Source organism: Talpa europaea (genome assembly GCF_964194135.1).
Source record: "Talpa europaea genome assembly, chromosome: 9".
In the NCBI taxonomy this organism is placed as follows: domain Eukaryota; kingdom Metazoa; phylum Chordata; class Mammalia; order Eulipotyphla; family Talpidae; genus Talpa; species Talpa europaea.
Window position 1 is genome coordinate 72,122,124 of NC_140076.1, and position 26,036 is coordinate 72,148,159.

Sequence of the window (26,036 nt, forward strand, 5' to 3'; positions counted from 1 at the left end):
TAAACAATTACCTATATTACTAATAATATCAAAAACATATAAATACAAGTTCTTAATGACAAGAATTATATTAAATTATATGAAAATTTCCCACGTCTGTGTATCCTCATTTAGAAGGTGAAGATATTAGTAGTTTTAATAACATTGAATAAAAACTTTTTATTCCTAGAAAAAGTTATATATCCCTATATAATAAACATTCTCATATGTTTTACTCTTTATAACAAATCTGATAGATGCGTTTTCACAACAGATGCTGCCTTATTATTCTTTAAATACATGTAAGATGAACACATGCCATTCTAGGCCATTTATTTTCTAGTCACCTATATGATTTTATTCCATTTGAGTCTGTTATGTTGTATGTTGCAAAATACCTTTAAAAAAAGGCTACTCTTACTGTTTCCCATGCTTACTGCCTATATTAGTCATGATTTAAACTGTTTTCCTGTGTCTCATATTTCGGCATCTTAAAAATCTTGCTGGATGGGGAGCGGCTGCCCCTCCAGCTCTCAGAGAGAGCAAAGGGGGTGCTGCTTTCATGTCCCATCCAACCAAACTCCCAGCCACCCCTGACACCTCCCCCAAGGCCAGGTACCAGATAATTAGAGATCACTCATCCCTCTTCCCCAGATTCTTCAGAAGTGATTCAAGTGGCCATTCGTGAGCGGGGTCCCTTGCTGGGCTTTGCCTTTCCTGCAGCTGCTCTCTGTCACCCTGTGTCATGCGGGTGCTCTCGGGAAACGACACAGAAATCACTGTACCACTGGCTTCTCTGTGTCTTGCTCAGTCAGCCCATAAAGTAAACCCCTACAGGTACAAAGGTGACACTGCTTTGTTGGTAAGTATAAGTCTCTTTCCTGCTTTTTGAAAGCCCAGTTAAGCTTCACTTTTACGAAAGAGCTGCATTTGTACCTGTTTTTACAAACTGGAAGAGATTTGAAAAGAATTTGTGATTGTACAAGAAAGAGTGAAAATAGCTGTCAGCGTTTGTTTCGCATAGAGAGAGTCACTTCCAAAAGCACCATGTACCTCAAGCACCAGGTCCCACCAAGCTTCTGCCCTGGGAACTACTTCATAGAGGCTGTGGATTTATCGTAGCACTCTTGCTTTTACCATATGCTAGTGTTATTTCATGTTTTATGTGGTATGATATGGTAGGCTATCTTCTGAATCTATCAATGCTCAAAGAATGTTCCATATAACTTATTAGTAATTCCTTCTTTCATTGCCATCATTTTTGGCTTACAGGTTCATAGCAGTGGATAAACTGTATTGCATCTCACCATCTTAGCAGACGGTGGCCTGGCTCCCCTGCCAGGCTTGAGTTGAGCCAGCTTCCTCCTAGATGCCTATTGCCACATCTTGGAGGAGTGGAGGAGACTCCTTCACCTCAGGGCAGGTCCTACTGAAACCACATGAAGCAAGGGAAGTCCTAAGCATTCCTTGCTCATCTACCCTCACCCTCCCCTTCTAGGGGCCTCTAGAGTCCTGCAGGCTCTCTGCCAGAGACTTCCTGAGGATACTCACAACTTAGGAGGGTAAGATAAGTTGGCCTCTGTGGCACCTGCAATCAATCCTGTCTACACAAACTTTAGAGAGGCTTTCTGTTGTTTGTAGGAAATCTGGTGGGGCGGAGGGACATGGCTTAAGTCTGTGATCGTGTTATTATCGTAAGCTGAGGTTACCTCACCATTGTTTCTTTTGACAGTCTAAGACTGAAACCAGAAGTATTGTAATACTAGAAAACAACGCTGGGCATATCTAAAAGGGGCCAAACCAGCAGGACCCACAGTGGGTTGCCCTGGTTAAGAATGCTGTCCAGCACTATTTACAATAGCTAAGCTTTGGAAACAACCCAAATGCCCAAAAATAGATGACTGGATCAAGAAGATGTGGTACATATACACCATGGAATATTACTCAGCAATTCAAAAAGATAAACTCATGCAATTTGCAGCCACATGGATGGCGCTGGAAGGGATCATGCTCAGCGAAATAAGCCAGAAAGAAAAAGAAAAATACCGGATGGTCTCACTCATAACAGAAATTTAGAAAACCTGAATAAGGGACCAGGAAAAAAGACTAAATATAATAAAGTAAAAAATCTAAATGAACAAGCAACTATAAACCAGAGACACACTATGGGGGTGGCGGGGAGGAGGGAATAGGATGAAAACAAGGGGAGGGGGGTGGGAATTATATGGGGACTATAACCATGATGAAAATGCATACATTGTACAAAAATGAAAAATGTTGTAAAAAATATATAAAATAAAAAAAAACAGCTAATAAAACAAAAAAAGAATGCTGTCCAGTGCACCCCAGTGGGGTGCAAGGGCAAGGCAGAGCTTCACAAGGACTGCCATCACTTAGAGAGCTCTCGACCCACACTCCTGGCCTCAGCTTACAAAATCAGAATCTCTGAGATGGAGGTTCCAAGTTCCCCAGGTAGCTCCCAGCCACACTCAGACCTGAGGCTACCTGGCACCAGAGAGGTAAACCGACCTCGCCTTAGGACACTCACCCGGCAGTCTCCACGCACACAGAGGCTGAAGGCGTCCTTGTAGGAGCAGCGTGTCCCATCATGCACCATGCGCTTCATGGACACCACCTCCCCAGTCTCCTTAGACTTGCAGTAGAGGTGGCAGCGCTCCTTGGCTGGAAGGGAACGGGATGCAGTGAGGAGAGGCATTGACTGCACAGCTTCTTCCCCAAGTTCTCTCAAGAGCGGCACCACGCAAGCTGAGGAAGAAACTCCCACAAGGGTCTTCTTAGAATTCACCCCTCCCGCCTCCACCTATCTGCTCTAGAGAGAAGGGGAAGGGGACCCCCTGTGTCTTGGGACCTTTGACCCTGGGGTATGGGACTTAAGAAGGGATTTCTCCAGCTGAAGCAGACTGTTGGTGTGGCAGGGTCTCAGATCCCCAAGGGCCCTGAGCCCTGTCCAGAGACCCCCAAGAGGAGGCAGGCGGGAAAGGGGATGAAGGACAGATGGCTGTTTGCCAGCTCTCCACTTGAAGACACTTGTCAGCCATTCTCCTCTGAAACTCCAAGTAAGGCCAGATGCCCGCTGGCGCCTTCCCTTTCCAGCTCTGCTCCCAGAGATCACTAAAACACAGGTCACACCACAGCCTCTTTCTGCGTGGGGACCACGGGACCTGTCAGGTCTGGGTCCCTGTCCCTGCTTACAGCAGGTGGGCCACGAAGCAAGCAAGCCCACACCAAGCCTCCCACCACTGCCTGACATCTGGAAGGTACAGAAACTTTGCTTAAAATTCCATCAAAAGTGGGAAGGGACCTACATGGAATAAATATACTATCATGTTACAAACTGCCAGACTTTTCAGTGTCACAACCCAGCAAATGCCTTTTAAGGCTTAAACTGGTATGAACCACACTAACACTAAGAAGTAAGGTTCCAAGCTGAAGGGCAGAGGTAACCTGATTGCTTGGCAGGGTTCCCCAGCTAACCTAGAATGCCGGTCCAGCCTCACCCACCAGGTGGCAGCTGCAGGAGCCTGGACCTAACTCCTACCAGCCCCTCTTTCCAGCGTCTTTGGCCAGGCCAAGGTTGGTGACTCTGGGACTGCATTTCTGCCAAGAGCCCCCAGTTCCTGCCCAGGAGTGGGCCCCGGCAGCCACCCCAGCCAGGATGGGCTCTCCTGGCAACCCAGTGTAGCTGGCAACTTTGTTTCTGCAGTATCAGCGGCACAGAGCAACTGAGGGGCCTCTGCAGAATCACCACTTTGCCCTCTCTGCAGGGGCTCACCGTCCCGATGCTCCAGTGGCAGCCAGTGGTGCTGGGCGTTGCCATGCTCAAAGTATAGGTCCCACTGGCGGCACTGCTCTTCACGGAAGTCAGCGAGGGCATCAGGGCAGTCCTGGGGGCTGCATAGCTGGAAATCGTAGGCCAGTCCTGAGCAGGTGCGACCCCCGTTGGCCGGACTGGAGAAGAAAGCAAAGGCCTTGCAGCTGGATGCCACTAGCAATGCGGGGTTGCCATTTGTGGTATCTGGGGATTCAGATGTCAAAGGGCAGCTCTGCTGAGTGAAGGAACCCAGCCCTGCCCTGTTTTGGCTGTAGGACTGGGAAGATCCCCAATCTCCTGAGCCTCAGAGCATCAAGCATAGAAGAGACAGGTAATTCCCCTTTAGGGACCCTGTAGAGAAGAGTAATCTGCTCGGCCCCTCCTCGACAGCCCCTCCCGACGCCCCACCACTGACTGCTCTGACGGTGGGCTGTGGCGTGAGCTTAGGCCCCTCCCTGCTGTGAGCCTCAGGACACAGGGAGCTAGATGAGTCTCACCTACATCTGAGCCTGTGCTGGATGCATGGTGGGAACCCAAAGAGCAATTTCAAGTCAGCAGAGTCCACTGCACTAGTTTTCAACTAATGTCAGGCAGACAGAGGATATTCCATTCACTGGCTCTCCTCAACTCAGAGGTCTCGCACTGCCTTTCTGTGATTCCCTCACTTTACTGAGAACAGCACAATCCACAAAACACTAAACCTCTACAGAAAAGACTCTGGCAGGCCAGCAGGTGCCCTTGGCATGGCAGGACTTGGCATGGCAGGACTGCATTCTGGAAAGAGCTGGGGGCTTCCGCATTGCCATCTTCAGGCATGGCAGAACTGAGCAGAGCTGAGGCCCCACTGGTCACTGAGGGAGCACAGACCAATGAGAAAATTAATAAGGTGTCCCCGGAGGGGTACATGCCTGGGTGTAGGTGTGGGTGGCTGGGGGCATCTGTGCAGCAACCGTCCTGCAAACAGCAGAAAGGGGCTGGCCATTGCTGGAGCCCCTGCCGGTCCAGGCCAGGCAGAAGCTGTATTGATCTGAACAGAAATCCCTGCTAACTCCAAAACAATATCAGCTGGAGATTCAAGGGAACAGGGAAGATGAGCGACAGATGAGCTGGAGACTGCCATCTGTTGCAGCTTTCCAATTACCAGAGTGGGGAAGCAAAGAGCAGAGGGACCTCAGTTCCAGAGCAGAGACAGCTAGTAATTGGGTGGGCATTGCCACACATGCCCTGTGCCATGGGAGAAGCTGTGGATGAGCACAGGAAGCAGGAACTAAAAGATGGGGCAGAGGTGAGGTCCAGAGGTCATCCCAGGAAGCAGGTATGAAAGGGAGGCCTGTGGGGTCCCCGGGGGCTGCTGACAAGAAGGCTGTGAGAAGCCAGCGAGCATGGATCTGGGCACAACAGCTGAGTAATCAGGACGGAGAAGCAGAGCATAGGCCATATCAGGTCTCCTGGCGATGATGCCCTGAGCCTGAGTTACTCCGGCAACACGTGAAAGGGCAGCAGAAACTGATCACATTTATTGGGTGCTTGCTGTATGCCAGGCACTGCACCACAGGGTGGGAACCCTGCAGTCCTCATCCAGCACCCCATTCCCTCTTGTACTTCTAACTCCCTATCTTGTCAGTATCACCCCCAGGGCAAGTGTAATAGGGCCCTGGGTACTTGAAGGGTCCCGGGGCAGACCTGGAGGCCCCTTCCTGCCTTTGCAGCTGGCCTAGTGCCCTGGCAGGAGCTGGCCAGAGGGAGAGGAGAGAATTCCGGACACAATTTCAGATGTCCAGCTCCAAGCACAGGTGTTTCTGAGGTATGGGTCTCTCACTGCTGGGTCTCAGGCCATGGGTCCCCTCCCACAGATCTGACTGGCCAGGGTGGTCTTGACTTCTCTTCCCACAGCTGTGGACCCCCTTTGGCTCCCAGTGGCCAACTCAGAGCCTGGGAAGAGAAGCTGCAGCAGCCTGGCCAAATAGAGCATTGAAACTGGCTCATGGGATCCAGAGACCTGCGGGGTTAACCTTTGTGTTTACAGCTTCCTCTGTTAAACTGATGTGAAATTAGAGACCTGCTCCTCCAGAAAAAACCCACATGCCCAGAAAGTCTCAGATCATTTCTGCTGAGGCCATGGCAGAGCCTACAGAAGGATGAGGAAACTGGGACTGAGGCTTTGGGTTTAGGGCCCCAATCCAAATACCTAGGGGGCCTAGGAGGGTGGAGAAGGTGGGTGATGGCAGTTGGGTGGGGTTGCCCAAAAAGCGGAGAGCCTGCATCATTGCCTACCAGCTGTATTTGGGCCTGGCATTGTTATGGTGCCCAATTTAGAACCAAGGAATCTTTTTTATTTTGAATGTGAAATTACAGAATTTTAATATTTCATGTAAATCAAAATCTTTAAGACATTCAATAGGCTGAAAGATGAAATATAACAGCCACACGTCTCCCCAGCTGAGGGAACTGCTGGGCAAGCAGAAGACCAGAGTGAACTGATGTTAATGGGGAGTGGGGGAGAGTTCTTTCTACACTAAGTCCTGTTCACACTACTATAAAGACACGCAAAATAGGGCCTCCCAGGTGGCGCAGCAGTTGAGCGCTGGGTTGTGAAACTGCCTGCAGCTTCTGCAGCGTGGGTTCCATCCCCGGCTGCCAGGCGAGGGTCCCACATGGCGCGCGGACCTCTCCTGCCGCCCGCTGCTCCCCTCAGCAGTGTATTTCGTCAGTCTGCCTGTTCTGCTCTCTGCTCTGGCTCTGGTGAATTCTCTCACCCTCCTGCGCCTCTGACTGTACCCAGTACTTATATAAATAAATAAATGAATCTTAAAAAAAAAAAAGAAAAAAAAAACCCACCCAAAATAACACCACAGGATAGTGTGACTGAGGCCCAGTGTGGGAGGCTAACTGACATACCCCAAGTAATAAGGGGCTGCAGGGGCCCAGGGTCCAGAGCTCTGGCTCTATGTCCTCTTCATGGGCTCTGCACTGGGTAAGGCCAAGGCTAAGGGTTTAGGCAGGAGTTGTGGCTGGGAGTGGATAGGGAAGCACTGTGAGTGGAGGAGAGGGAAGCACCAGGCCTGGGCCTACAGGAGATGTGGGAGTGGGAGAGCAGCTGGGGAAAATCCAGCGGGTTCCATGACAGCTGTGGCCCTAGGGGTCACTGGACACATCACTGACCCTGACTGTTGCCTGACTTTGGGCAGCGGCTCCCCTGCTTAGGCACCTGGTATCCTGGGCCTCAAGAGAACCTCCTCTTTACCCCCTGGGCTCCTCTCTGTTCTGCCTTCTATCCTCTCTGACTAATAAGGAGAGATTAACCCACTCTAGACACAGAGTAGGCTGCAGGTCAGCTGGGGGAGTAGCCCCAGGCATGCACAGGCCCGGAGACTCCCAGCAGGCTGTGTTACCCAGGCCATGAGCCCCCCCTACTGTGAATCTCCCCTTCTTCCAAGGGACTGAGGAAGGCCCAGGGCTGCCCACCCTCACACCACCTGCAGAAATGGCATGTGGCCACAAGAGCCCTGTGGGATAGAGCTGGCCAGAGAGGGGCCTGTGAAAGAAATTGCCAACCAGGAAGTGAGAAATGTCAGGATCTACTCACTGTGGGTTGTCACACTGGCGGGTCCTGAATTTCACACCTGTGCCGCAGGTGCGTGAGCAGGAGCCGAATGGACTCCATGCACCCCAGTTGCCGTCCCGTTTGAGGATGTCAGGGGTCAGCCAGATGCAATGTCCTTTAAAGCAATGCTGAAAGAGAAGAGCACTCCATTGAACCCCCGCTCAAAGCAGGGCTGCTCAGATGGCCCGGACCCCTGGCCTGCAGTGCTTGTGATGTCTGCCTGGCCCTGGAGGCCCCAAGAGCAGACCTTACTTACCTGTACAGCAGGGCCCCATGGCGAGGCCTGGTGAGGTGTAAGCCTACCCAGCTCCCCTTTATGACCCCACAGCTCTGTCCTCCCACACCTCAGAGACTCGTCTATCCTACTCTCCAGTCAGAGCCTCCCCACACCCCGTCACCAGAATAGAACACACGTGTACACACAGGACACGTCACAGACACATATTGGCACATGAAGACAATGACTCAGAAGACATAAGATCTACTTAAATTTAAAAAAAATTGCTATTTAAAGGAAATACTATAGAAACAAATAACAGATGACATGCTGTTATTATTGAAAAATATACAAATATACAGATCTTGGTCAACTTATGATAGGGCCATTTCTTGATATACCCAATGAAAGTTGAAAATGCGTCAAGTTGATAAGACATACCCCAACATGCCAACAGAGTCCTATGGCAAAGGCTTGGAAGACTTATTAAAAGGCATTTAAGAAAAGCTCTGCCTGGGCCTCCCAGGTGGCGCAGCGGTTGAGCGCTGGGTTGCAAAGCTGCCCGCAGCCTCTGCAGCGCCAGTTCAATCCCCGGCTGCTCCCCGGCCACCGGAGGAGGGTCCCACATGGTGCGCAGACCTCTCCTGCCGCCCGCTGCTCCCCTCAGCAGTGTACTTCGGTCCTTCTGCCTGTTCTGCTCCCTGCTCTGGCTCTGGTGAATTCTCTCACCCTCCCGGCTTCTGACTGTACCCAGTGCATGTATAAACCAAACAAACAAATAGGTAAATAAATAAGACATGCCTCTAGAAAATTAAAAAAAAAAAAAAAAAAAAAAAAGAAAAGCTCTGCCTAATAATTAGCTGACCATTAAGCTAACCAGAGACTTCAGTGGCACACATGATAAACATTACAAATGTTATGGAAGCAGTTTAGTAAAAATCATGCAACAAGAACAATAACATATTACAGACTCAGGGCATGTACCCAAGAGAAATGAAAATACATGACCACACAAAATTTGTATGAACCATATAAGTTTATCAAGGAAAAATGGAATCTGCATACATCAGCAGATAGAGACTACATCATGAAAGAACCTTGAAAACATGCTGAATGAAAGAAGCCAGTCTCAAAAGACCACATACTGTACAATTCCATTCATGTGACATGCCCAGAATCCAAATCCACAAAGACACAAAGTAGGTGAGTACTTGCTCAGGCTTAGGAGGAGGAGAAATGGTAACTATTTTGGGAATGATGAAGATGTTAAGGGGGAAATTTTACGGTATGTGAATAATATCAATAAAATGTTTAAAAAACAAGAAACGAACAAAAGAAAATACTTCAAGTTGAAAATGTCTGACTATGCCTAGCCCACAGGACATCACCTGTGAGCCCAGGAATGTGCTCCGATCGCTGACAGCAGCCATCACGCAGGCCACATACCCGCCACAGAGCTGACTCCAGAGCAATGTGGTGACTATCTCTGAAGCAGGAAACAATGGGCATTTTGGAGACATGATAGGATGCAAAAATATAAAACACAACATCCAAAACCACTGTCAACCCAGGACACTGTCGAGTGCAGCTGCTTGCCCGCGGGCCTGCGTGGCAGCCTGGAAACTGTGGATCACACTAGTACCACACCGCACATTGCCAGGCCAGGGGAAAAATCAAAATTTAAAGTGCGTACTCTGCTGCTCTAAGTGTACTGCTTTTGCACCACTGTAAATCTGGAATATCGCAGGTAGACTCAGGGTTAAGTCAGGGACTGTTGGTCATCAATAGAACACTGGCGTGCAAGGCTTTAAGTCCGACCACACTGCTCCCCGCCCTCCCTGTGGGAGGAAACGTCTATGATTTGGGGTTCACTTTAAGAAGATTACAAAACAAGAAATAAAATGGAATAATGATTTAGAAAAAGAAAAGATGTCACAAAAAATTAAAAGTTAAAACTAACCAATATCATAAACAACTACAACCAGAAATACAATGATTTTAGATCGACTGACATGACTTTTCCTATGATTCTGTGCATGCTCTCCATCTCCACTCCACATGACAATAACTTTGCTTTCCATGGAAAGAGAATGCGATTCCCCAGCAAACTTCTTTTGTAAAGAAGTAACTATTTTAGACTCTCCAGGCTGGCTCTCTGATTTCTATTGTACATACAAAACTCTGCCACTGGAGCAAGACAGTCACTGTGGACAAGTGAACCAATGAGAGAGACTGTTCCAATAAAACTTTGTTTCCAAAACCAGGCAATGAGTCGAAGCTTCTGGGATTCAGGTGAAAGCAGCTTGGTACACTCTCTCCTCCGTAAATGAACCCCTTAACTGGGGAAAGTGATGTTTGAAAAACAACATTTAAAGTATCTAGGAGTTCCCCTAAGGCCCATACAACAAATGAAGACATATTTATTCAATAATATCTACAAAATCTTGGTAAGAACAGTGAAAGCCCATGGCATCTGACCATAGCCCTCTTCTATGTCTTTACTAGCTCAGCATGACAGAAGTTGTTTCCTGCTAATCGTTCTAGCTCCTGAGTTGAAGGCTACAGTATTATCCCGGTAAGGGTAGTCCACTGGCATCTCCTATACTTTCCAAATCTGTATTGTGGATAGCTTATTGGAGGGTGGGGGCGCAGAGAGAGAGTGGCCAATAAGACTGCGGCTGCCTTCACTCACCAATCCCCACTCACGGGGTGGAGATGTTAGAAGGATAGTGAGCAACAAACTTTGAGTCAATGAATGATGTCCTGAACAGACCCAACCCTCATCTCCATGTTGATGAGATCTCGGGCACTAAGAATTACAACTCCCAGTATGCCATGAACCTGACTTTTAGAATGGGGGCTTCTGGGAAGGAGGTAAATGGCCAGGTAGACTTTATAACACTAAAGACAGGCAGGCATTACTGCCTTGCTTTTTCAGGTTCAATTTGCACCCTGGTACTACCAGTAGGACAGACCATATCCAGCAACATGTGGTCAACTAATCTATTTTCTATCTGTTCTCTCTGCATGTCTGCTTTTGGGTCTTGTCTCAAGTTCATAAGTGAACAGGTAAGAACTCACAAAACGGGCACCCTTTTTTATTTCCCAGTCTGAAACAGAGACACTACCCCAACTGTGGCAGGCAAAGAATACTGGAGAAGGCAAAGCATATGACATGCCTCCTTCTCCAGTTTGCTTGTAGGGCTGCCTTTCCATGAGGAAAGAGGCCAAGGAAAAAGATTTGGCACTGTCTTCCCCATCCAGTGACTTACACGTAGATCAGGAGCGTCACTCAGGGAGAAGCGGCCACCCTCCCTCCTAGCTCCCTAGAGGGACAGGGGTCTTCCCTAGAGGGACAGGCATGACAGAGAACTTGATAGTTTTCCCTAAGGGGATTATTGAGGACAGAGCATGCAGGAAATCATGAGCAAGGCTACTGTCAAACACAAAAGAAATCTTAGTAGGGAGCAATTAAGAGGAGGTCAGTAGCTCCGTATTACTAGCAGTAAGAAGTAAACTGGCAACCCAACTGGAAGTGTAGCAGAGAGAACCAGAGAAAAGAGAGCAAAGGTCCTCCTGAAGTTCAAACAAGTCTTACAGACACGACACCCTGACCTCATGAATTTAACTGGGTCAGATGGAAGAAAAATTACCGTGCAGGACACTATCAAAAGCAATAGAGCAATCAGCTAGCAGCTACTGAAAACTAACATTTGGGTGTGATACAAGTAGAGGCAAAAAAGTCAGAGGTTTAGCAAGAAGAACAGAGAAAGAACCAAAGAGAGTTGGGTTCACAGCGAGGTCCTGGGGGGCGGTGGGGGCTGTGTGGTCAGGGCGACAATGCACAAGCCCAGGGCTGTGACAGCTACACTGTGATACCAGTGGCCTCACACTTGGGGAGTACATTATTGAAAGCTCCTAGACAGGTCACTAAACAAAGAAGCAAGTGAATAAGAGAACCACAACACGACAAGGTCTCCTCAATGCATCATCTAAAATGTTCAGTCTCAACAAAAATTTCCAAGACATAGAAAGTAACAGAGTGTGATCCATATATAGGGGCATGAGCAAGCTACAGAAACTCTCCTTGAGGAGGCCTAGTGTTGAGCTTAGCCAATAAAGAGTTCAAAGCAGTTGTTCGAAATACAGAAATAAGGAGACCGTGTCTGAAGAAGTGTCTCACCAAATATAGAACACCAGCAAGAAGGCGTAAACTATGAAGAGAACCAAACAGATATTCTGAAGTTGAAGGTATAAAATCTGAAATGATAAATTCCTCAGCAGGTCCAAAAGTTTATTTGAGTTAATCGGTAGGAGCTAGAACCTCTGGACTTGAATATAAAGCAATCAAAATTAAGCAATCTGAAGAGAAAAAGAAAAAAGGATGGGAAAAGGAACAGAGCCCGTGAGAAACGCAGGTGCCCACTAAGTCCACTGAGCCTGTATAAATGCTCCTTGGATGAGCCACGCTCCAGAATGGCTGCAGTCGACATTCTGATGGCAGGGGGACATTTTGAGTTTTGTAAGTCTTTGATGTTGTCAACATTTCACACCAAATCTGAAGAAGGCATAATACTTTTCCAACATGTGCATCAGATTCACTCCTCTTCACTAATTGGATTGTCAAACTTTTCAGGAGTCTGTGGATTACTTCTTTTTATCTCTTCCTCGTAACAGATGACTGCTTTTCGTTTCAACTGAAACCTTTTTTGATTTTAACTAATTTTCGAAGTCAGTGTTATTTCTACTTTATTTGTTTTACTTTTATTTCATATTCCATTACCTCATCAGCATTCTCTTTAATAAATAAAATTGAAAATGATAAAAGAAGGTTCCTCTGTACATCCAAATCAGAAGTCTGTAATTTCTCCCTCAATTTATTGAAGCAATCCAAACCAACTTTCAAAACTGCAGTGGAGCTGGTGTAGCAAGGCCTCATTAGCATTGACTACATTTTTTTTTTTGCATCTCTTTTGCATTTAGCTTTCTCTGCTGGTGACCAAAATTTTACTAGGTGCCCCTCATATTCAAACAAGTTGATCACCTTATTACACTTAACTTTTCTAAAGAAATATCCCAGTTGGGTCTGTGTTAAAGGACCCCATCTACAACACAAACACCCAAAGAAAACATAAACTCTGGCCAATAATGACACAGTCACGACCTTAACTTTTTGTATAGTCAAGGCATCTTTTTCTCCAATAATCAAGAAGAGGGGCTATAACAGCCCATATTCCATAAAAACCCTGGGTGAGTGGGCACGGTGGTGGCAGGAGTATTTCTGGAAGCTATTCTTCTACCTGGACAATAGAAAGATACATGAAAGATACTGAAGACCATGTACATAAGCCAATAAATTTATTCCAAAACATTTTCTCCTTAGCTAAAGTCACAAAAGCACCCACGGCCACTCGAATGCCAAACACAAGTGCGTATCAGAGGAAGGAGGAATAAAAAGAGAAGTGATCCTAATTTATTATAGTGAAAATATAGTCATGCCTGGCTTAACAATGCTTTGTCAGTAACAGACTGGCCCCAATCAGCTAGCTCATGCAGCCTGGGCATGTCGTGGGCTTGTGTACTTACAGTCTATGTTCACACAAGGTCACATTTCTCAGAATGTATCCCTGTCATTAAGCAACTCGTGACTGCCTCTTCCTTTGTGAAAGTTATGAAAATATATGACCATGTGAACACATTGCCAGGGACCCCCAGGGCCTCCCGAGGCCCCCTTGCAAGTGAGGAGCCCCGGAGGTGTGCGTCATGAGCTTCATGGCATAGCTGCCTCTACTCCCCTCTCAGAACCTGTGGGTTCCCCACTGTTGCAAGAGGAAGACCAAACCATTTGGCCTGGCAGCAAAGGCCCGCTCTGTAAGACTGGCTCCGACACCCTCCTCCTGCTCCATCTCCTTCCATCATGCCTTCTGGAGCTCTGATGGCTCTCTGAACAGCCTGCATTTCCTTCTCTTCCCCATAATGCCCCTGTCAGGGAGCCGTCACTCCACTTCCTGTACCCACCCCCAGTGCAGTGAACACTATGAAGAGAGCCCCCTCGAGACCCAAGTCTTCACTCTCCCAGCCAAAGAGCATGTGAGTTGCTTGTGGCTCACAGTCGAGTCTCTCTCCAGGAAATGCCCTCAGCAAGTGCTGCCTAGTTCACAGCCATGCCCCAGGCCTGCCAACAATCACTGCCAGTGACTGGTAAGGGTTTGGCAGCACTTCTCAAAGCCCAGTTCCGCCAGAACTCCAGGTGGGATCAGATCTGTTGGACCTGAGAGCATTTCATGGGAAAACTCCTGCAGCCAGAGATTTGTATCCAAATCCATTTCCAGGGGAGCCATGCTCCCATTTCAAAGCCCAAGTGGCTCCCCTGTATCCCTCCTGCTCTTACCTTGCTTTTACCTTGCAGGCAGACCCTTCCTTGTCTTCCTACCTTTGTGCACATCTCTGCTTGGGAATCTACCTCCTCTCTTCCATCCCACCGCATGCTCCTGGCTCTGCCTTTTGCCACTCTAAAACCAGGAAGCTTTGGTTTCAGAGAAAATGACCTTGGCTGCCATTTTCTGATTCTCCCTCCTGACCTCTGGGAAAGGGTCAAGGGCTCCACCACATTTAGGGTGGGCACCTGGCGCACGGCCGCCAAGCACAGTCACAGGCTAGGTCACGGTTATAGCTACCTCATCTCTCACCCCAGAGTTCCCTCACTCAACCATGGAAGGGAAGAGCCCACAGAAATGCTGGCTCATGACCCCCTCAGCTGGTGGTGCCAAGTGGGGCTGAGTGACAGGCAAGGAGGGAAATGCTCCAGTAGGGAAATGCTGAGGAATGATTGTTTGTTAATCCTCAAATTCATATGTTAAGGTATAACCTCCAACATGATGATATTAGAATGTGGGGCCTGTTCGAGGTGATTAGATCATGGGGATGGAGCCCCCACGAAATGGGATCAGTGTCTTTATAAGAAAACATGAAAGATGGTTTCGTTCTCCAACATGTGAGGACACAGCAAGATGGCCATTGCCAGCCCTCACGGGAACCCTACCATACGGTACCTTGATCTCAAATTTCCAGCCTCAGGACTGTGAGGAATAAATACAGGTTAGGCTCCCCAGTCATGGTATTTTTGTTATAGGAGCCTGAGTTGATGGAGATGGGGAGGGAGGGGCTGATCGTGGTATTGTGAAGGCAGGTTGGGCCTGGTCTCTAAGTCATTGTTGGCCAAGAGCACCAAGGGGCCACGGGATAGGAGGATGAAGAGGCCAGACCCCTTGTTCCCACTGGACAAACTGGTTTCCACTCTGGAAATGGGGGTCCAGGCACAGGACAAGTCAGGACACCCTCCCCGTGGCCCCTAGTGTGGTGGACCACCTCTTCCCCAGACCCGGTTGAAATGCACAGAGGTGACCCATGTGCATCGTGGGAAAGAGGAAACAAAGCAAAGCAGCAGAAAGGAGTATCACCCTAACTCCACCACGCCGAAGCTGCTTCACTGACACAGCCCTGCGCTGCTTATCAGCAGGGATGCGTTTTGAGAAATGCGCCATTAGACCGCTCCTTCCTGTGTGAATGTCATAGGGTGCAATTCACAAACCTGGATGGCCCCAGAAGTCCTGATCCAGGTCAGCTTTCAAACTGGGCCATGCATCTGGCCCACAGCTAACTGAAGTATTAGTAAGCGACTCATGACTAATTGGTTTATTTCCTCCTGGATGACTACGAGTGTTTAACATTACCCAAATAAAGAATTTCATGCACTGATAGCTCAGTGTTATTATAAGAGACACATATTTAATGTTATTAAAATGTTTTACAAACAATATTTAAATGCTTACAACTGTTTCAGAGGCTTAAGCATGTAAAATGTTTAAGCCTAGGTCCGTCTGGCCAACAATGACCTAGAGACTAGTCACCCATCCTGAGTGAATTCAGAGCCCATCACATAACGAGGGGACAAATCTGACAGGGGCTGCCTCACAGGATAGGTACGGTGGGGAGCACCATGTGCCATGCAAGGGCAAGATGTCTCTTGGGTTAGTTGGAAAGCCCTCTCTCGGGCAGTGCACCCTTGGCACTTTGGAACTGCTCCTGTCCTGGGTTTCTGTCCCCCACCCACCAGCATGTCCCTAGCAGGTACCAGGCGCTAGGAGTTTGGGGTGTGAGGATAGATGAGTTGGGCACTTAGGTCACTTGCCGAAAGAAAAAGGATGGCTTGAGATCACAGCAAGAAAGGAGGGACGTAGGACTTGAACTGCCATGCCCAGACCCTGGCTGTCCCTGCCGTCATGGCTGCCTGTCACTTCTCAAACATGAGCAAGCAGGAGGCAGGACACAGGGGCCACATGGAACCATTGCCCAGACACTTGCCTCGAAGTAGTCCTCCTCAGGAGTTCATAAAAACACTTGCATGTTCCACTCCTTCCTTCCAGGCTGTTTTAGTAAGGAACACAGACATAGATTGTTCTAGCTCTTGGAAATGGGGATCCCCAAAACTGTGAACAAGTCAGGGTGTGATTCAACAGCAGAGGCCAAGAAGGGAGGATGTGCTTGGGATGACCCACTGGAGAGTGTGGACAATAAGGATCCCAGGCAGCTGCGACCGGAGTCTGGCTCTGTGCTAATCCCTACCGGGAGCCGGGGTCCGGTCCCTGGGGCACTATCGCCAGATCACCAGCTATTCCTCCAACTGAATCAAAAACTTCTCCTTTGTTTCCTCTCGACTCCCCTGGCTCTCTGGTTTTTCTTGCGACAAAGGGGGAGATAAGGGACGACACCTTCCCAAATATAAGATTCCACTGCAACAGTGAGTAAGACACATCCAGAGACAGAGGAACCTGAGGGCCACTCTGGCAGTGGCCTCTCTGCTCCTCTCTGCCCTGACTCCACTCCCACCCCCTATGGACCCAGAAGTCCTGATCCAGGTCAGCTTTCACACTGCAATCCTTTGGAACCAGGGCTGGCTGAGCAGAGCCTTGGTGCCACGTCCTCCACTAGCACGACTGTTTTAGAAATACATAAAATGGCAATTGTATTTACGGCAGTAAATGCACCGAGGGTCTTACCGCCAAAGGGAGTGAGGAGGGTGCCCAGGCCAGGGATTTCCATGAGGACCGGGCCTTTTGGTCACATCTGAGAATACTACGCCCCCTGCTTCTGGGGGTCTATGAAGAACAAACTATCTTTTCAGTGGCAATTTTCTCCTGATCTTTTGGCTTTACAATAATTCAGACTTTCTTGCCAGGCCCTACCACTCCCAAAGGAAAAGGGGGCCAGTCTGGGTGTGGGCATTTTGGGGCCCAGTTTTCCCAGTGGCCATGGTTCCTATGGGGTGAAAGGCAATCACACAGGCCTAGGTGAGAGCTGAATGGATAAACAAGATGTAGCATATCCATACCATGGAATATTATTCAGCCATAAAAAGGAACCAACCACATACATGGTACAACATGGATGAAACTCGAAAACATTACGTGAAAGAAGTCAGACACAAAAAGGTCACATATTATGGAGGACGTGGCACCAAGGCTCCACTCAACCAGCCCTGGGTCCGAAGGAGCACAGTTTGAAGGCTGACCTGGATCAGGACTTCTGGGTCCATAGGGAATGGGAGTGGAGTCAGGGCAGAGAGGAGCAGAGAAGAGCAGAGAGGCCACTCTCAGCCTCATCTTATGTGATTCCACTTATATGAAATTTCAGAACAAGCAAATCCATAGAGTCTGAGAGCAGATTAGTGGTTGCTAAGGACTGGAGAAAGAAGGGGGGTGGGAAACCAGTGCTCAATGGGGTCTCCTTTTTGGGAGTGGTGAAAAAGTTGTAAAGCTAGATAGCAGTAATGGCTGTCCAACATTGCGAATGCACTGGTCACGCACTTTGAAGTGGTTAAAATGGCAGATTTTATGTGGTATGAAATTTATCATAATGAAAAAAGGCCCATATAATTCCTGATCCCCACTCACATCAAAAACCTCAAGGGTGCACCTGGGAATCTGTATCTTAAAAAAAAAACTCCATGAGAGACTAAAATCAGGCAGAGTTTAAGACCTGAGGCTAAGGCACTAAAGACCTAGATGAGCTGGGGACCTCTCTGCGCCTGACATTGGAGTGGGCTGGAGTCTACTCTCTGCCCCAAATGTCAAATGCTAGATAGTGGTCTGAGTGGTTATCAGTGCCCTCTGCACACTGGCTCAGGCTTAGGCTCATCTGCATAAGCCAGCTCCCTAGCAAGTCACTGGCTGAGGAGTAGGTGTGTGATGTCATCTAAACCAGTGAGACTCAGACCTGGAGCACTGGAAAGAACCAGCAGATGGGGGAAGCCTGCTCTCTGCCAAGATGCAAGAAGGTAGGAATGGGTCCCGGGCTGCTAAACAGCCACCTCAATAGGCAAGTCTGTGCAACTGGGGAAACATTGGAGTCTCGGGAACAAAGGAGACAGTAGACTCCAATGCTGACCTCAGTGTGAGATGAGTCACTTGATATGCAAGGACAAAAGGCTGCTAGAATCCCAAAATTGCTCTAAAGAAGAAGGGTCCCAAATGGGGCACCTGAAACACAGTGAAGAACTTTAAGACATCAAATTAGAGCAGACAGAAGAAATCATGACTTGGGAGCGCAGGGCAGCAACTTTGTTGTGTAAAGTGTAGGGAATTAAAAAGGAGGCAGGGGTCCCTGGAGAAGACCCTCAGCCCCAGCTGCAGGCACTGCAGTCTGTCCCTGGAGATCTGCGCATTTCATGATATGTGCTCTCTGCTCCACTCACCTTTCCAGATGCACACATGGTCCCATCCAAAGGGGGGCCCTTCTTGGTCTTGCAAAAGTAGGGGTTGTCAGGATGGCTGCACCATAGCTGTTTGCAGGGGTCAAAGGTCCGGAACTGAAAGAGAGCACCGGAAGCTTGCAGGCAGCCTCTCACTGCTGGACTGACTCAGTGTTGTCTCCCTGTCCCCCAACGTCTCTTGGACAGCTGTGGAGTCAGGCATGGCTTGGTGGCCTGTGATGGGGCTGTGTGGCTGCTGGAGGCCCTGAACTCCCTATGATTCTGGGGCTGCAAGAAGCTCCAGTGTAAAGTGAGGGTGCTTTGCACACCTGTGGGCTGCTGACCCTCAGGCTCCAGTCCTTGGACACCGCGACCCTCAGCAGCCAGGAGGAAGAGTACCAGTAAGAGGACTACAACGGTGTCCCTCTGGTCGAGGCAGCAGCAGCTGAGGGTAGCTATTGCTGCAGGGCCTGTGGTGGACCCCACCTGTAAGGTCCTAAAGACCTCCCTTCTGCTCCATGGGCCTGCCCTCGCTCCAGCCTTGGTCTCTACCCTCTGGCCCATAGTCAACAATTCTCTGGCCTTTCTGCTTCTTATTCTGATAACGTTTCTTCCAGGAGTGGCCGAAGGATCCAGCTGAAACACAGATACAGCCACTCCTTCCTCACACCTTTCCAGAGCCTCCTACGTGACAGTAGAGCCTGCCGCCCTCCACTGGCAGTCATGCAGGAAGCTAGCTTGCCTGTGTAGGACCCGGAGCCTACGGCTTGCTCACTGCCTGGATTGAAGCAGGTCACCTAACTTCCCAGGCTTCAGTTTCTTCATCTGCAAAATGTGAAAACTTTGCTTGCTTTCATCATACAGTTGAGATACACACTGAGGCAGACACTGATAGACACTAAAGCTTTCACCAGGTGTCTGGCCAAGTTGTGGCCAGGTGAGGTCTAGAAAGGCTGCTTTGGCTCCCCACATAGGGAGGGTGGAGGCCTTGATCAGCTGATACAATTCTAATGACTGAAGCTCCTGCTGATGGCTGTGATCTTAATCCTAGGAAACGAAATTGGTTTCTCTTCAGTATACTATGTTCCCTCACCTCTCAGCCTTTGCACATGTGATTCAAACCTTTTGGAATGTCCTCTCCTCTCACTTACTTTTCCTCCAGGATGCCCTCCTGACAGGCAGAAGCAGGTAACACATGGGCCTCACCAGACCCCCATAGCCTCTTGCTGATCCCCTTGTCACCTTCATACTTCCTGTGCAGGGCCATGTCTGGGCCCACCAGTGGGCTCTGGGTGCCAACCAGGTGTGAGCGGAGGGTGTGGAGGGAAGCTGTCAGCTGCCATTCTGGAGTACTACCCTGACCCACCTTGAGGAGTCACCCCAACACCAGCCTCCTCCTCTGGAGAAGCCAGCCAGGTCCCGGGCAGGTTTCCCCACACAACCCCACTCAGGTGGCACGGCCTCCCACACTCACCGCGGTGCACATCATGTAGCCCAGGCCAAAGTCAAAGCGGCACTGCTCATTCATGGAGTAGTGCAGCCCCGGGAGCTGGGGCAGCGCCGGCCAGTCGTGGGCAAAAGGGTCATCCCGCAGGCAGTCATAGGAGCTGTGAGGGAGAGGGTGCCACGGCAGCTTTTAGTGGGACTAGCTTTCCAGCCTGTGAGCAGCTGAGGTCCTTTGTGGAGCAGTGGTGGTGGGTCTGCCTGCACACCCCAGCCCTCAGCTGTGCTACCTCAGTTTCCCTTGGCCTGAGGTAGCCAGTTTTCCAGGGCTTGATCTACCACATCCCAGGGATCCTAGAAGCCCACTAAAGGTGCAGTGGCCCACATTCCACTCAAGGCCCAGGCCCTCCCTGATACCAGGTCTCCTCCCTGACACCAGACTGAGCTCTCAGGCTTGCCACCTGCAATGCTCTCTCTTTCATTCCCCTGCGCCTCAGCCTGGAAGACCCCAGGTCTGGTGGCCCAGGCACACTGGGACAGGGACCCTCTTGGCACTGACCTGAGGTCTGTGGGGCTGCCCTTGGGAAACGTGAGGTGTACTCACTGCAAGTAGCGACTCAGCTCCTGTTGGCTGCAGCGGGACCAGTGGAAGCGGTGGAAGGCTGCCTGCACCAGGGGCGCCATGATGCTGCCCAGTCGCACCTCATCGCCACAGCGGTTTCCCTGCCCGTCATGTTCCATGCCCAGCCTGTGGGAAGCCAAGGCAGCCTTTCTAGAAGCTCACTTGACCACACTGACCTGTCAGCTCCACCCCACTTAAAGGCTGGGAGGACACCCGGAGCCTCCCCCTGCTGGCCTCTCTCCTCCCCACCTGAGCTGTTCTAGTCTGCCTTGAGTCAGGTGCGATGGATTCTTAAAGCTGGGGCGCCCTGGGGAGATGGCATCCAGCGGCAGTGCTCTCAGCTACCCTGACCCCAGGGTGAAGCAGTCCTAACTCTCTGGGCACCCTTGCCACATACTCCTGGAACAAACCTGGGTCCTATGTCCAGCTCCAAGATTCAGGTGGGCTTTGTGAAGGGCATACACACAGGTCAAGCAGTGATGCCTCCCTTGCTCAACCCCAGCTCTGCATTCATGAGTAATGTTCCCTCATTACCTTGGGTACTCATTGTAAAGGGGGCCAAGGAGACACTTGCCTGGGAGCTTAAATGACATAATTTGTGGAAGGCCCCCACTTCCTGCCTGGTCCCAGCTATTTCCTCCCTGATTTGTGCCCTCAGCAGAAAGTGGACCTCGGGCCTGCCCTGTGCTGCACAGGAAGGTCAGAACATCACCCACAGTGGTCTTCATACAGATAAGTCCCTCTCAGGGCACAGGGTCCCCTGCAAGCCGTGACTTTCCCCAGATGACAAGGGCACTGACACCACTCACACATGGCCGGTCTCATGGGCCACAACAAAAGCTGAGGAGAAGCCATCTTCGTGGTTGAGGGTGCAGCTGCGGACAGGGTGGCACATCCCAGTGACAGGAGCATATCCTGGGAAGAGACGAAGGCTGTTCCAACTGCTAGGCCCATGGCCCTGACTGAATCGATGGCCCTGGTCTAACTCCTGAGTGGTGCTTCTCCTTGGGGGTCCCAATACCCCCACCTCCACCATCACCGGAACAAATGAAGAGAGTCAACTGTCCTCAGCTGGTACAGCTCACGAGAAGCCCCCACACACTGGTATATACCATCATTGATTTATTGGTATTCAATGATTTCAGATTTAAGTTCTTTATTAGATATATGTATTATGAATATTTTTGTCAATGGGTTAATAGTGCCTTCAATTAAGCAAATATTTTAATGTTAATGTGGTACTATTTATATTTTCCTTTGCAGATAATCCTTTTTAATCTCCTTTTCCCCCAGAAATACAGAGATATTTTCCTATATTATCTTCTGTAAGTTTTATTATTTCACTTTTCATAACTAGATCTAAAATCCACAAATAGGGTATTTTCATACAGAGTAAAGGTATCAGGCTTTACTTTTTTTCCCAATTTGGACATTCAGTTGACTCAACGCTATTTTTTAAAAAGACCATCTTCCCCTTCCATCTTGCAGTGCTACCTCTGCAATAAATTGAGTAGTTGTGCTAAGCTCAATTCTAGACTCCATATTCTGTTCTAATGATATATATCTTTGGACCAAAATTATACTCTTTAACTATGTACTTTTATAAGTATTGAATACTTTATCTAATTCAGCTGTTCTTGCCTGTTCTTAACCTGCTGCATTTCTATAGAAACATTAGAATCACCTAGCAATCTCTTCGAAATATTCTGTTGGATCTGAACTTGCATTTAAGTGCATATGTATTGACTCTAGTTCAATTTGGAGAAAGCTAGTATTTTCACAATAGTGAGTGTCCGTGTCCATGAGCATGGTGTCTCCTTCATTGACAGAGTATTTTATAATTTCTGCAGAAATGCTTTATGGCTTTCTATTTTAGGTCTTGGTCATATTTTGCCAGGCTTAACAAAATTTATTTTTAGAACACAGAAAGTCAATAGAGTTTTATATATTGGCATTATACCCAGCAAATTACTTGATAATTTTTAACGATTTACTTGTAGATTCCCTTGGATTTGTTAAGTACACAAGTACATAAGCTTCAAATAAGTTTTATTTCTTCCTTTCAGATCCTTATCATTTTACTTTTTCCTTGTCTTATTTCACTGGCTGGCACTCCACTATAATGTTGAAGAGAAGTGGTAATCACAGTGTTCTTGATCTACTCCAGTGCAGGAAAAGGCTTACAACATTTCACCATTTATATGATGTTTTTTACAGGTTTTTTTGTATATATCTTTTACCATATAAAGGAAGGTTTATTCTATTCCTACTTAAATAAGACTTCTCAATAAATGGACCTTGATCTTGTCAAATACATTTTCCGAGTCGATTGAGATGATCACATACATTTTTTCTCTTATATTCTGTTAATATCATAAATTACAATGATAGGTTTTCAAATGTTAAACTAACATTGAATTCCTATAATAAACCCAAATTCATGTCCTATAGTTTCTTTTTTATGTAGCTATGGTTTGTTAACATTTTGTTTGGACATCTGTGTCTGTATTTGTGAGAGAGTTTGGTTGGTAATATTTTTCTTGTAACGTCCTTCTCAGATTTTGGTGTCAATGTCATGCAGGCTTCATAAAATTAGCTGGAAAATTTTTCCTTCTATTTTTGTTCTGTAGGCATTTGTTAATTATTTATATTACTCTTCCTTAAAATTAGGAAGAATTCTCTGGGGAATCTGTTAAGTTCTAGAGTTTACTTTGAAGGAAGGCAATTAATTATAAATTCATTATGTTTAGTTGACATGAGATTATTCAGATTTTGTACTTTTTCCTCAGAATTATGTTTTGTCAAGGAATTTGTACCTTTCATCTATATTGAAGAATTTATTGATGTGCAACTGTTCAAAATACCTTCTGAATATCTTATTATCTTTCAAAAGTAGAACATGCAAAAAATATCTCTTTTACATTTCTTATCTTAATAAATTTTATTTTCTTTATTTTAGTATTGCTAAGGGTTTTTCCATTTTAATCCATGTTTTCTAAAGAACCAAATTTTGGTTCTGTTGATTATACCTATTATTGTTTCCTAGTATTCCCTACTAACATTACGCATGTAACTATCCTGCTCTTATTTTCATAATTTCTTTTCTTCTATTTTTGTTAATTTGAGTTTGCATTTTTTTTTTATTTCTTAAGATGGAAGTTCATAAGATGACTTTTACCCTTTTCCTACTAAATGCACTTAACACTACCAATACCAATCTAATCATTATGTTAGTTACAGTCACATGTTTTGATATGTTGTATTGTCATTATCATTCAGTTAAAAAATGTTCTAACTTCTATTGTTATTTCTTCTTTGAACCCTGGATTATTTGAGTATGTTGTTCAATTTCCAAATATTTGTAATTTTTCAAGTTGTCTGTCTATTTCAATATGGTCAGGGAACAATTTCTGAGTGATTCCAATCTATACATTTTGTTACTACTTCTCTGTGGCCACGCATAGTCTGTTTGGTACAGCTTCATGCTATATTCATAGAGTGTGTACTCTCAAGTGCACTATTACTCATATACAGTGTGTTCTATTACTTATATAGTTGCTCTTTGAGCAACATGAGTCAAAATTCCATTCAGTTAAAAACCCACATATGGCTCTTGACTCTCCAGTACGGATTTTTACTTGACAAGTAGTCTGTTGTCAAGCGGAAGCCTAATAACACAGAGTTGATGAGCACATATTTTGTATGTTACACGTTTTCCATAAAGTAAGCTAGGGAAAAGAAAGTGTAATTAAGAAAATCAAAAGGAAGAGAAAATACATTCAGCGTACTCTACTGTATTTATCAACACTGTAAGTTTTCATCATCTGTTAATAAGAAAATCACATAGAGTGACCCTTCAAAGTTCAAACCCGAGTTGTCTAAGGGCCAGTTGGATGCTGATTAGGTCAAATTGCTTAATTCAGATCTTCTGGGACCTTGCTGATGTACTCCTGTGTTGCTCTATCGAGTACTACTGTATATATTAAAATCTTCAACAGTGATGGTAGAATGTCAATTTCTTCTATCAGATGAGTCAGTTTTATAAAAGTTTCAAATTTTTAAGTAAAAATCCATAAACTTTTGAAGGTTGAAACTTACTCAAATTTGTTTTTCAAAAACTGAGGGGATAGTAAGGAAACAACTCTGAAATTTACTTCAAACTACCCATTTCACCACCTCTCATCTTCCTTACATTTCCTGAGGGAAATGGCAGCATCCCGGGTGGTTTTCTGGAACAAGAGGCTCACTAGCACTTACCTAGCCCTTTATCTGGCTGAGGTGCACATAGCCCCTCCCTGCCCCGACACCTCTCATGGCCTGAGTCGAGGCTGCCACCCAGCCTTCCTCCTCTCTGTGCCCTCACAGGGGAGAGGCTCACCTTGCATGCCTGAAGGTCCAAAGTCTTGCCGTGTGAGGAAGATGGCATGGTCATGGTATTCATCGTGACCTGTGTCTGGCTTTTGCTGGAGATAGGCCCAGCGGCAAACATTCTCCAGGCTCTGAGAGGGGTTCCCAATCTCAATGAGGCTCATGGACTGTAGGAAGCAGGAGAGATGGAAGTGAAGAGTTGGAGTCAGCTGGACCAGTCAGGAGCTGAGCTGGCTATAGCGTTGCCAGACCCCAACCTGGGGACCTGGTCAGGTGGCACTCAGCCCAGTCACCCTCAGGACCCACCTCCCACCCAGCTCCACATTTCTGGATGACAATGCTCCCTGGCCTTACACACCAGTGTGAGTTTCCACACAAAGTCACTGCAGTTTTTGGGTGAAATGAGGAAACAACACTTTGAGAACAAAGAAGTCCTCAAATAGTTCATCTACCCCACCTCATCTCCAAGGTACCTGCAGGTGATCAGACACCTAGTCTGTGCAGACACTGAACAGGAGGTAAATGGAATATGGACCTCATCCCAAAGAGCGCACAGTCTGGCAGGATCCAGAACAACAGAGATGAAAACTCCAATGTGGCATGCTAACCCAGAGAAGGGGAGATAACCCTGTGTTTCCCCCCTATTTGAAGGTATTTAAAAAAAAAAACAATAATTAGGAGGGGGTGGGGAACTGCAGCAAACATAGCAAAAGAGCCATATAAAGAATGCAGGCAAAAAGATAATTCCGGGACAGAATTAGCTTTTTAACCACGGATAAGAAACCACTGGGCGAAACCATAGTACACACCCGACAGCAAGGCTGGCACTAGGACCCTACACTGCAGCCTGCTTTGCTTCCACGACTGGCAGTTGCTCTGGCTTTCAGTTTTCACAACCACTCTGAGAGACAGGAAACTGAGGGTCCGAAAAGTCAAACTTATTGCAGGCCGCACAGCTAAGAAGCCTGAAACCAAAGTCTATACTCAACCCCCTGCCTAGACTGCATTCTGCAATACTGTGATTTACAAGAAATATGTATTTGGTAATCAGATAACCAAATGCTAAAAATATGTATTAGACATATCTATTAGAAATATGTATTTACTTTTCAGACACAGATCCTGACTTACAGCTCTTCTGCCAACAGAGCCCAGTCCTGTTACCGGAACCCAGCCGCCTCAGCAGTGGGAGCCGGCAGGAGCGGTGATGTTCTCTCACCC

General features: G+C 47.4%; 1 protein-coding gene across 1 annotated transcript in view; it reads right to left on the reverse strand.

Moving 5' to 3' along the window:
• Positions 1-26,036, reverse strand: part of ADAMTS2 (ADAM metallopeptidase with thrombospondin type 1 motif 2) — a gene marked incomplete at both ends in the record, with an annotated part of 215,062 nt that overhangs the window by 20,666 nt on the left and 168,360 nt on the right. Inside the window, 8 exons of the mRNA XM_084244362.1 lie at positions 2,528-2,661; positions 3,773-3,948; positions 7,398-7,543; positions 18,386-18,499; positions 19,857-19,989; positions 20,430-20,573; positions 21,257-21,362; positions 24,826-24,982. Of these exons, the coding sequence (XP_084100488.1) occupies positions 2,528-2,661; positions 3,773-3,948; positions 7,398-7,543; positions 18,386-18,499; positions 19,857-19,989; positions 20,430-20,573; positions 21,257-21,362; positions 24,826-24,982 (1,110 nt within the window). The remainder of the gene's footprint in view (positions 1-2,527; positions 2,662-3,772; positions 3,949-7,397; positions 7,544-18,385; positions 18,500-19,856; positions 19,990-20,429; positions 20,574-21,256; positions 21,363-24,825; positions 24,983-26,036) is intronic.